The sequence below is a fragment of the Podarcis tiliguerta genome, assembly GCF_965153285.1.
Source record: "Podarcis tiliguerta genome assembly, chromosome: 16".
NCBI lineage: Eukaryota > Metazoa > Chordata > Lepidosauria > Squamata > Lacertidae > Podarcis > Podarcis tiliguerta.
This window is the reverse complement of record NC_139549.1, coordinates 9,448,652-9,461,108: the sequence shown is the minus strand read 5'-3', so window position 1 is coordinate 9,461,108 and position 12,457 is coordinate 9,448,652. Positions and strand designations below refer to the sequence as shown.

Genomic DNA, 12,457 nt, shown 5'->3' with positions numbered 1-12,457 from the left:
CCGCTAACCCAGAAATAGTACCTTGGGTTAAGAACTTTGTTTCAGGATGAGAACAGAAGTCGTGCTCCGGCGGCACAGCGTCAGCAGAAGGCCCCATTAGCTAAAGTGATGCTTCAGGTTAAGAACAGTTTCAGGTTAAGAATGGACCTCTGGAACGAATTAAGTACTTAACCCGAGGTACCACTGTATTGTTGATCATAGGCCATGCTGGCTGATGGGAGTTGTAGTCTTAACATCTGAATGGCACAAACTCAGAGAATCCTAGAATTGTAAAGTTGCAAGGGACTCAAAGGATCATCCACTACAACTTCACCCTGCAAAACAACAACAACAACTTGGCAAAGGCTGCTTTATACCTTCCTCCTGGACTGAGGGAAGTCGGTGCTTAATTATGGGATTAAAAACCGGGATTTTAAAAACGCAGGTTAGCATGCATTTGCAGGCAGAGTGGGTGGGTTTTGTGAGTAGTGAAGCTTGACTCTGGGCTTCAATGCCTAGGAGCTCGCAAACCTTTGTCTAACAGCTAATCTTGTTATCGGATCCTGCTCCCCATTTTTATTGTGAGGATTCGTAGTGGTGATTTCGAGAATTGCTTTGTGTGTCTGGAATCGTTGTGACGAAGGGAACGCTCTAGCGCTAAGAGACCCGAGGCTACAAGCGGAACCCGCCTTTATCTGGAAGGAAGCCCCCTTGGATTCGGCGGGACTTGCTTCTGAGTAGGCCTAGGTGGGGCGGCAGCCTGAGTTGTGTGTGAAGCTTGACTCTCCTTTCGAATCTTGCTTCTTGCAGATTACCTGGACAAAGCCTTCCTTTTCTTCTCTCTCTCTCTCTCTCTCTCTTTCTCTGTCCAGGTGCAAGGAAATTAACAGTGGCCTACCTTGCGGGGTAGCTGTGGCACAGGTGGCGCTGTGGGTTAAAGCCTCAGCGCCTAGGGCTTGCCGATCGAAAGGTCGGCGGTTCGAATCCCCGCGGCGGGGTGCGCTCCCGCTGTTCGGTCCCAGCGCCTGCCAACCTAGCAGTTCGAAAGCACCCCCAAGTGCAAGTAGATAAATAGGGACCGCTTACTAGCGGGAAGGTAAACGGCGTTTCCGTGTGCGGCTCTGGCTCGCCAGATGCAGCTTGTCACGCTGGCCACGTGACCCGGAAGTGTCTCCGGACAGCGCTGGCCCCCGGCCTCTTAAGTGAGATGAGCGCACAACCCTAGAGTCTGGCAAGACTGGCCCATACGGGCAGGGGTACCTTTACCTTGCGGGGTGTTGTGTCAACTTTTATATCCTAAAGCGTTAACTAAGAAAGAGGGAGGGTGGGTTCCCCTATGCCATAAAGAACTCCATGTAAAACCAGAGGCGTTGTCAAGTCAGGAGTGTGGATTCAGATGAGTAGTGGCCCATAATAGATCAGGACCCACCTTGCTCTGCAACCGGTCCCCATTCTCTCCTCTTCACCCCCTGCTCTTCCTTCCTGTGCCCTGCCTCCCCCCTCTCCCCCCCCCCCGTGCTCTTCCCACCCCACCCCCCCTCCAGCCTAGCTGCCGGAAAAACCTCCCTTCGCTTCCCTGTGCAACCACTGACCTTGATTTTCACAAGTGTTTGTGTGCTGCCGCTCCAGCTCTCTTCCCCCACAAGGCCCCACCTCCCTCCCTCCGCATTTTATTATACAGATGCCTTGTCTTCCTTTCCGCACATGGGGGGGGGGCAGAAGCCAAGCTCTTGTGAGTCAGCACTGCCCTACCATTGGCAGTGGGGGCTTGGCCTCTTTCTCTCTCTCATTCCACCGCACCCCCCCTACCCGCCCGCACCCGCGCCCGCCTCTTCCCCCGAACGGGAGCCGCAGTCACTTAGAGCCCAGCAGAGATTGCGAGCAGGATGCGGTAGCAATTAGTGTCTCTCTGCTCTGGAAGCAGCAACAGCAGCAGCAGCAGCGACTGCAGCCGGGAAGAGGGGAGGAGGAGGTGTGGGGAGGAAGAGCCCAGATCGGGGCTGCCTGCTGGTTCCCGAAAGCAAGGGGACTCGGATTCCGCCTTTGCCCCTTTGACCAGCCCGGTGCAGGGGGGGCCACCACCCGTTTCCCCTCCTCTTCGGCTCCCGGCGTGTTCCCAGACCTCCATCTCTCCGAGAGAGGCAGGCCGGCGTCTGCCCACTGATTGACACGTGGGCTCCCGTGACTTCACAGAGGAGCCTTGTTCGGTTCCTGGCAGACCCTGCGGCCGCGCCACCTCTCCGGTCCCTGCCAAGCTGGGCCCAGCTGGAAGGCGCTCCGGGGCCTCCCTGCTCTTGGATAATAATTTTTCTCCTTTTCGAATACATCTATATACATCGCGCATCCGTTCAGCGGAGCGGCAGGCGGGCCCGAGACCAGAGCATCCGCCGTTCTGGACGTCGTCGACCGCTTTCTGCATCTCAGTTGTCTTTTTTTCCTCTCTCTCTCTCTCCTGGGCTGTGTGAGACCTGGTGGCGGGGCGTGGGGTGCCTGTGGCCAAGAGGACGCGACAGGACCTTTGGCAGGCAGCCCCGGGGCAGGGCGGCCGTTCCACAGGTGGCGTGACGGCTCTCCAGGGCGTGTGCCGGCCACTCCTCCCTCCCGGCCATCGCTCCGGCCTCAGGGACTAGCCGGTGGCCTCTCCCTCTTCCTCTGGAGCGCAGCAAAGCTGTCCAAGGGTCGCTGGTCATCTGGCGGCGTTGTCAGGGGGCGAGGGGCACGGAGCAACGTCTGCGCCCTGTGACGACGACGGTCTTTCACCTGTGGCACAGTGTCCCTGCTTCCGCTGCCCTTCTTGTGCCAACACCTCTCTTCTCCGCAGCCATGCCTACAGGGGGCCGGACAGGAGTCGTCTCGCTCGGATCCGTTCTGACTTTCGTGGGCTCCTGAGTTTGGTGCCAGGCCCGCACACCCTCGCCATCTCTCCCCCCCGCCCGGCGCCTTGGTTTCGTCCCGTCTCTTCCACCGGTTTGGGGCATGGATCTGCTGCAAAAGAGCAAATACAACCACCTGCGCAATGACTCCCTTTCCTCCCTGGAGGAGGGCTCTGTGGCGGCCGATGGGGACTCTCCCACGGACCCCCTGGTGGCGGCCCCCTCCCTGCCCAGCTCGCTGTCCTCCTCCTCGCTCAGCCCCATGCTCCCCCTGGGCGAGCTGTCGTCCGAGTCGGAAGACAGCCCCACCACCCTGTGCTCCTTCTTCCCCAAGATGGCCAACCTGAAGCTCGCCAACCCGGCCACTCTGCTCAGCCTCCGTGCCTTCTCCAAGGAGGCGGGCAGCTCCGGGGAGCATCCGCCACCAGCGGCACCACCGCCACCTCCTCCTCCCCCCCTCGCTCCTATCGCTGCCTCGACTCCCTTCCCGGACTCAGCGGGGACTGTCGGTCTCTATTCCCAGGATATGAACAAGTTGGGCTGCGCCAAGAGGATGCGGGTGGAAGGCGGCCAGCTGGGGGGAGACGAGTGGACACGGCACGGCAGCTTCGTCAACAAGCCCAGCCGGGGCTGGCTGCACCCTGACGACAAGGTGATGGGCCCCGGAGTCTCCTACCTCGTCCGGGTAAGTGAGCGGCGATCGCGGGGGGCGGTAGGTAGTTCAAGGCATTTGTGGGCGCAGCGGTCTGGCAGCAAGTCCCAATCGCTGGGAACCCTGATTGGTTGGGACGCGTATCTCGGCCAGGGATGGGGAACCTAGTGGTCTTCTAGATGTGGCTGGACTCCAACTCCCATCTGGCTGTGCTGGCCGGGATCAAAAGGGGTCAGAGTCCAGTGGCACGTGGAGGGGCCAGCCCACCATGGAGTCGCTGGTTGGCAACTAGCAGGGTGGGTATGGGAAAGTGGGTCAAGAGCTTTTCTCCCCTTCCTAGTTCAGCGTGTTACTTGGGGTGCACTGATTGGCCATAGCTGCCTTTCCCCACTTTCACCCCCCCCCTCTGTTGCTGTGGGGTGGGGGGGATAGTTGATCCCATTGAGAGAGGGCCTCGGATTTGATCTTGGGGGTCTCCAGCTGCCAAGACCTAATGTGCAGGGGACATATTTTGCTGAAGTACGTCTGTGTGTTTGTGTGTGTGTCGGCAGTGCCTCTTGAGCTAAGAAAACAGCGCCCCTCCAGAGCACACAGAAAGCCTCTTTTCCATAGCTGGGAACAGGGTAGGTGCTTCCACGTGGAGAGAGGGCGGGCATGACCTACATAAGTTGGGAGAGGGCTGTCGCTCCACAGCAGAGCATTGACTCTGCGTGGAGAAAGAAGGTCCCAATGGCATCTCTGGGTAGGGCTGGGGGGGGACGGGACTGTCCCTTCTGAAGCCCTAGGGAGCAGCTGCTGCCATTCAGCACAGACAGTAATGACCTAGATGATCTAATGGTGTGATTCTGTGTGAGGCAGCTTTTGAATTCGGCTTCGCATCTTTCCTGGTTCCTAGGAGGACAGTGGCTTGAAGGTAGAACCACTGATTTGCATGCAGAAAGTTCCAGATTCAATCCCCAAGGGTTGTCTCCCGGAATGTCCCCTGCCCAAAACCCCTGCCAGTTGGTATAGATAATGCAGAGATAGATGGCCTGACTCTGTTTAAGACAGCTTCCTGTATCCATACAACGCAGGTCAGGGCATCACTGCTATGAGGAAAGCAACCTGCTGCATCAATCCCCAGCATCTCCAGGTAGAATCATGAGGACTAGAATCTTCCTGTCCCTTTTCAGTGCCAAGGCTATAACTTGACTGAGGGAGCACATGCAGCGTTAGAAACTCAGACATACAAGCTGGACAACAAATGGCTCCTTAAACCAAGCTTGCAGTCGCCAAAACATGACGTCTAGTTGCCATTTTGGGGCAAGACGGGTCTAAAGTCTTGCTTTTCAGATGATTGACTGACTGTGATTGATTCTCAGCTTAGCATCTAGCTAGTTCAGATGTCAACCCTGAGCTCACTTAAGAGCTTTGAGAACTTGAAGAAGAAAAGTCGCTTGACCCGGGGACAGTCCACATGTATATTGGCCTCTTTTTCTTAATGGTGACTGCTGCTGCTGCTCAGGCTGCACAGAAAAAGCATTTTGGTTCCAGAAATTCATTCCGATTGTACAGATAAAATATAACGGATAGAATTCTACAGGATGGGGTGCTAGTGTGCGAAAACAGTCCAGATCCAAGGATTTACAGATGTCAGGCACCATCCAGGCATCTTCACTTGGTCACAAGTGGTTGAAAGCCAGGTGCAAAATGCGCCTGGATAATTTCGAACACGGAGCACATGCCTCACACACGGATGGTCTCAGTTACCAGCATCTCCAGGTAGAATATCCCCTGCCTGAAACCCCAGAGAACTGCTGCCAGCCAGTGTAGACAGCATTGAGCCAGATGAACCAGTGACCTAAGTCTCTGTATGAGGCAGCTTCCTATCTTAACTTGTCATTTTGAGACGGGAGCTGTTGAAAAGGCCACTGAGGAGAGTTCCTGCTGTTCCCTTCAGCCCTCCTCCCCGTTTCCCAAGAAAGGCAACGCTGCAGAGAATCCTGAGCAGGGGCCACATCTTACTCTGGCCTCTTTGTGCAGAAATGGGGGGGGGGGACACACAGACCCTTTGGCCCTTTTCTCCCCACAGAGGCTGCCAGCCAGCCAGCCAGGCCCACCCAGCATAGCTGCGACAGTGTGGCCTCCCCGGCAGGCATCTGTCCCGGGTCTTCTGCTCTGCCACATGATTGCTTCTGACAAGCGTGCGCCCGAGCGTCCACCCCCCGGGCCACAGCGCACATGCGCCAGGCGCATCGAGTCGGCCAGCATTCCTCTTCCACTTCCCCTGCCCCCCTTCCAAGCCTCTGGCTGTGATGACCGCCAGCCCCAGATCTCTGCTTTGGGAGGCTGGGGCATCCCTCTGTGGTTTGGCGGAGTCCAGGGATTGGTCAGCCCATTGCTGCTGGTCCAGGTGTGCGCCAGAGGAGGCCTTTGCATCTTCGCACTGCCCACAGGCTGCTTGGGAGCTGAGATTATCTGGCAGGAAGGTCGTTCCACCCACCTGCCCCAGGTAAATGGTAGGTTTTGGTGATGTCTTGACACATCGCCCAGGACTGGTTTGAGGGTCTGAGCACTGTAGTAATAATAATAATAATTTATTATTTGTACCTTGCCCATCTGGCTGGGCTTCCCCAGCCACTCTGGGCGGCTTCCAACAAAGATGAAAAATACATCAAAATGTCACACATTAAAAACTTCCCTGAACAGGGCTGCCTTCAGATGTCTTCTAAATGTCAGGTAGTTGTTTATCTCTTTGACATCTGGTGGGAGGGCGTTCCACAAGGGCGGGCGCCACTACCGAAAAGCCCCTCTGCCTGGTTCCCTGTAGCTTTGCTTCTCGCAATGAGGGAACCGCCAGAAGGCCCTCGGCACTGGACCTCAGCATGCGGGCAGAATGATGGGGGTGGAGATGCTCCTTCAGGTATACTGGTCCAAGGCCATTTAGGGCTTTAAAGGTCAATACCAACACTTTGAATTGTGCTCGGAAACGTACTGGGAGCCAACGTAGGTCTTTCAAGACCGGTGTTATATGGTCTCAGTGGCCACTCCCAGTCACCAGTCTACCTGCCACATTCTGGATTAGTTGTAGTTTCCTGGTCACCTTCAAAGGTAGCCCCACATAGAGCGCATTGCAGTAGTCCAAGCGGGAGATAGCTAGAGCATGCAGCACTCTGGTGAGATAGTCTGCTGGCAGGTAGGGTCTCAGCCTGCGTACCAGGTGGAGCTGGTAGACAGCTGCCCTGGCCACAGAATTGACCTGCGCCTCCATGGACAGCTGTGAGTCCAAAATGACTCTCAGGCTGTGCATCCGGTCCGTCAGGGGCACAGTTACCCCATTCAGTACCAGGGAGTCCTCCCACCAGCCCGCCCCCTGGTCCCCAAGAACAGTACTTTCACCCACAATATACCACCAGGTGAAGGCTCCATTGCGCTATGGCCCTCAAACCGAGGGAGGAATAAGCTGCAAGGTGCTGCGGCTGATGGAGCCCGTTTTTCCCTCAGCGCGCTGGGTGCTGGTGGTGGAGGGACTCCTGCCAGCACCTTGCATGTGGAGGAACGAGCCCTACAAGGCTGATAATGTCGCTGCTGCCGCCGAGGAAGTTGAGGCGGTTTTGCCTTGGTGCCTCGTGGGGCCGGGCCCAACGCAGCTTGTTCCTCCCACCGCTTTGCAACGCTGCGGTGTATCACTATATCACAATGTCTGGCTGGTGTTTGGCCCAGCTCTGGTGAACGGAACAGGCTGCCTTGCGTGTAAAGCACAACCAGAAATGCTAAATAAACATTCCCCTGATGGCGTGCAGAGTGCATGCCTTGCTGTTCCCCCATTGCGTGGTCTGAAGTTGAGTCCGAACTGTCGAGTCAGACCATTGCTCCACCAAGCTCAGTATTGTCACACTGGCTGGCAGCAGCTCCAAGGTTTCAGGCAGGGGTATTTTCCCCAGTCCTACCCGGAGGTGCCGTTGGGGATTGAACTTGAGACATTCTGCAAGCGAAGCAGATGCTTTACCACTGAGCTGTTGCCCTTTCCCTGAAAATAAGCCAAGATTCTAGTCCTCATGTTTCTGATTCAATAGGAACATAGGAGGCAGCCTTATAGCAAGTTTGTCCATCTCACTCTGGATTGTCTACACTGACCGGCAGCAGCTCTCCACGGTATTTCCCCAGCCCTACCTGGAGATGCTGAGGATTGAACCCGATACACCTTCTACATACAGAGCAGATGTCCTGCTGCTACCCAAACTCCTTTTAACCTCTGACGCCACACTGCACCTTTCCCCCAGCCCTGGACTTGAGCCTCACTGAAACCTTTGTCTGGTGAGGGGCACACAGCCGTGCCACTGTGAGTGTCTTTGCCCTCGGTGCCCCAGTGCCGACTCTGTACAGAGAACGATTGGTTGTACCCTTAACGGGAGAAGGTGAGCGGTAGGAGGACTAGAGTCCAGATCCGGGTCTCCAGTCCATGTTTTCTCGACCACCATTGCTGGTACAACACAGGAAGGGGGCCGGTTTTCCAACACCCCCCTCCTTTTCCTCCCCCTGCCCTTATATCCTTTTGGATTTATGCGGAAACAAATTCACACGCAAACCCCTGCAACCCACCCAGGGGAACGCCTCCTTTCATGCTCCTTGCCTGCGTCCTGCTGTGATCTCCAGGGTCCGTTTGGAGACTGATGTCTTGGAGGCAGCTGCGGCTTGGTGGCAGGACACCTGCTTGGCTTGCAGAATGTCCCATGTTTAATTCTTGCCATCCCCACACCGGGCTGGCAAAGGTGCCTTGTCTGAAACCATGGAGAGCCGCTGTCAGTCAGTGCTGACAGTGCTGAGCTCGATGGACCAATGTGTTCCTGTCGATTCAGCATCATGAGGACTGGAATCTTACAGTTATTTTTAAGGAAGGCCATAGCCCAGGGGCAGAGCATCTGCTTTGCTTGCAGAAGGCTTGATCCCCGGCGTCTCCAAGTAGGGCTGGCTATGTCCCCCTCTGCCTGAAACCCTGGAGAGCTGCTGCCAGTCAGGGTAGACAGTATTGAGCTGGATGAACATCTGATCTGACTCGGCGCAAGGCAGCGTCCTGATTTCCGAATCGCCGCTCCGCTACAGAGACCGAGCCTTAAGCGTCCTTGGCTTAACCTACTCCGTAGGGTGGAGACTCGGCAAGAGGACAAGTTTGCTGCCTCTGAGCGCCCGGGAGGGTGGCAGAGGATTGGAAGACGAACAGTGCCCTGAGAGCGTTCCCCTTCTCTGACTCATACTGGTAGCCTCGCCTCGCCTTGCTGGCGTCGCTGAAGTCTTTGTGTCTTCCCACCGTGCACAGCCGGCTTGGCAGGTGCCCAGTGGCACATCCTGTGCCAGCTGCTTGCCCCTTCCGCCCTCCTTGCTGTCGGTTCTTCAGCCCAGCTGGCGATTGTGCCAACGGATCTCTCCTGTTCCACGAGCAGCAACAGAAAGGCTGCGGCTCGGTCGGCAGAGCACCTGCCTTGCGTCCAGAAGGTCCCAGGTAGGGCTGGGAGAGACTCCTTTTCTGAAACCCCGGACTGCTGCTGCCGGACAGTGCAGACAATACTAGATGGATGGACCCAATGGTCCAAGGCAGCTTCCTGTGTTGCTAACCAGCTGGAAACGCCACTGCTGTGCTGTGTGTGTGAGGTCGTGGGAGCTGGGTTTGCTTTATCCAGATGAAGGATACAGAGTGTGTGTGTTTGTTTCTCTGGGTGTAGAAACTAGCTCACTGCACAGAGGTACAATTCGCATCCGTTCCTCCACCCACTTCAGAGATGAGTCGGGTTGGTGAGGAGTCACGGGTGTCTCCCCCTCCTGCTGCGACCAGCTCCCCTCCCGCCTGGTCTCCCAGAACCAGAAGAGGCATGAAAAGGGCAGAGCGGTGGCAGGCTGCATGCAGGCACAGTTTCTGATTGCTTGGGGAAATCCCTGAAGAGAAGGGGGCTTAGGCAGCTGGGGGGAGACAGGGACTTTCAGTCTGGGCAATTAATAATAATAATAAGTTTTATTTATACCCCGCCCTCCCCAGCCAGGACCGGGCTCAGGGCGGCTAACACCAGGTATAAAAACCAATTGATTAAAATGCAACTTAAAAACAAGATTAAAATACAACATTAAAATGCAGCCTCATTTCAGTAGAAACTCAAATCAAAAACTTTTTGGGGATGAAAACGTCAAATCTTCACCAAGGCCAACTATCCAGACTGGTCCTACGTGGGCTAGAAAAAAGCCAGGGAAGTCCCCAAATAGGAGGAGAAAAGATTCATGGGGGGAAGACCGACCAGGGATAAGCTGCTGTGCTCACTAGGCCTGACTGTCAGCCAGTAAAGACTGTGGTTTTACTAAAAGAGTGAGCTCCAATTTTGGTGTGATTTACTGCTGGCTCGCTGTACGATAGGAGGTGGCCTGGAACTGGGCCTTCTCTGTGGCAGCCCCCCTAAGTTCTAGAATTCCCTCCCTGCAGAGGAGCAAGCCTCTGGCATTTCCACTATACAGCCTTTGACCCCTGAGATTTCCAAGGCCCATCGCCCTATTCCTGCAGCTGCATTTGGCTTTAAATCGTCGTCGCCCTCCCTGGGACCTGCTGGCGGAGGTCAGAAAATAAATTCAGTGATGGTGGTGATGACTAATAAGGATAACACTGCAGCTTGGAAGTCTTCCAGGGCCCCTACCTGTCCTCTTGTTCCCCTAGGAAAAAAAGGGGAGGTGAGCAGGGTGGAGGTGGAAGAATTGATCCATAATATCTGGATGATGGGGATGAGGGTGAATGAGAACAGAGGGGACTTTGGGACCTAACAGGCTCTCCCATTCTTCCTTCTCCCATCAGTACATGGGCTGTGTGGAAGTTCTCCAATCCATGCGGGCTCTCGACTTCAACACGAGGACTCAAGTCACAAGGTGAGCTGCGCAGTCATCCGGAGACTGGGGTGGGGGGGCAGGGGAGGTCGGACGGGATAGTTATGTTGTGCCGCCACACAGGCTTCAGTCAATCACTCAGGGTCACCGACTGGTTGGACGCAGAGGAATGAGCTGAAGAAGGAAGAAGGCTCAGAGCCCTGGGATTGGTGGTGGGGCGACGATGCAAGTGGTCAGAGGGGGAAGACTAGCAAGAGGAGGTGTCAGAAGAGGAAGAGGTCACAGGGTTTAGTGAGCTGGGAGAGTCGGTGGCAGAGAGCAGTCCAGAATCGGAGGCAGGAGAGTGGGATGAGGGAGGCCAAGAGGCGGAGATAAGTCAGGCTGGTGAAGAGTCACAGGTGTCTCTCCCAACAAGCTCCCTTCCCCACTTGTCTCCCAGAACCAGAAGAGGCATGAAAAAGGCGGAGCAGAGGTTGGCTGCACGCAGGCGCTCAGTCTCCGATTGCTTGGGGGAAAAGCCCTGGGAAGGAGGGGGCTTAGGCAGCTGTGAGAAGGCGGGAACCTTCAGTCTCTGCAGCTGCTTCATGGGGGCAAGAGGAGTTGCTGTTCTCATTAAGTCCGACACTCCTATTCAGACACTGGTTTTTTGCTAATAAAGAGTTAACTCCAACTCGCTTGGGTGATTGACTGCTGCCTCGCTCCTGTCACTCACTAACTCCTAAAGCAGAAACGCTGTAACCTTTGAGAAGGTGTGTCCCATTGTGTCTCTGTGCGAGTTGCTGCTCTGGGCTTACTTCCTTTCCGTATCTGCCTCTGTGTGTGTGCAGAATTCTGCCGCACCTCTGCACCGTACTGGTATGGCTGCATAGGGAGCATTGAGACGATCAAGACACATGTCTCTGCATGAGGCTTGTCTCATGTGTCTCTACATGAGTTGCTGCTTTGCATTCGCCTCCTTCCAATGTGCATTTTCTTGGTGGAGGTCATTTAGCTTGACGGTGTGATCCGATAGTCTTTCCTGCCCTCAGAGGAGGCTGCCTGTTGTATCTCCGGATGAGTTCCTGCCCCGGGTTTCCTCCTGCCAACCTGCACCTGTTGGGGAGCCGATTTTGTGGCACCTCTGCATCGGCTGTGTATAGGCTCAACCAGTCACTCCCAACGCAGAAACACTGTGGAATTACCCACCGTCCGGGGAGGCTGCCTGTTGTGCCTCTGGATGGGACACGGTCCTTCCAACCAGGCTTTGCTGGGGGCCAAATCATTCTGTTATGCCTTTTCATCGGCTCAACCTGTTGTCCCAGTGCAGAAATGCTGTAGAGTCGCCCACCATTAAAGGAGGCTACTTGTTGTGTCTCTGGACGAGATGCTTCCAAGTCATTCCGTGGTGCATCTGCATCAGGGGTTTAATTAACCCCTGTTAATTAAATCCCAAGAACCGAGCCTATAATGCCTGAGACTCAATAATAATATTAATAATAATTTTATTATTTGTACTCCGCCCACTTGATTGGCTTGCCCCAGCCACTCTGGCCTTGGGAGGCCAAAACTGGCTGCAGAGGCCAGCAGAGAGGCCGGCTGCTCCAGCTCATATCCTTAGCAGCAGCAGGAAATAGTTAAAGCTGAGCTGGAGGGGGAGCAGAGAGGCGTGTGTGTGTGTGTTTGCACTGTAAGCCTGTCCATTACCGGGCAGACGTAGGGTCTGGAAAAAGGTGACCGGAGGGAGCAGCCAGCAGGAGATGGAAAGGCTTCAGCAGCCAGGCCCCAAGCCTGCCATCAGCGGCCGGCGTTGCTTTTTTTTTTTTTTTAAATAATAAAAAAAATTAATCCGCTAAAGACAGGAAGCGTTTATACAGCATCATCAAATATTAACAGCTCTCGCTCGATTTCTTCCCCCACGTCCTCTTCCATCCTTGCTCTGCTACCAAGGAGCCGGGAGACTCACAAACACACACAAACCAAACACAAACACACTGTGTGTGTTTGTGTGTGCACGGGCTGCCTGCAGGGGCCACATGTGGCTCTTTAGCCGGCCCTCGGGACCACACACCCCTCGCCAGGCCACGCCCCCCCATCCGCCTTACTTTGAATCCTCTCTGGGTTTTCTTTCCTGCCCGGA

The 12,457-nt window shown here is 55.4% G+C and overlaps 1 protein-coding gene across 5 annotated transcripts in view; it reads left to right on the top strand.

Moving 5' to 3' along the window:
• Positions 1–12,457, top strand: part of SHC1 (SHC adaptor protein 1) — a 47,907-nt gene that overhangs the window by 17,838 nt on the left and 17,612 nt on the right. For 4 of the 5 annotated variants that reach the window (XM_083416599.1, XM_083416597.1, XM_083416600.1 and 1 more), the window contains 2 exons: positions 3,376–3,537; positions 10,313–10,383. In XM_083416599.1, coding sequence (XP_083272725.1) covers positions 3,379–3,537; positions 10,313–10,383 — 230 coding nt within the window. In that variant the 5' untranslated portion in view covers positions 3,376–3,378. Of the gene's footprint in view, positions 1–2,853; positions 3,538–10,312; positions 10,384–12,457 lie in introns of those variants that run through there. The other variant, XM_083416596.1, reaches the window with a different exon arrangement.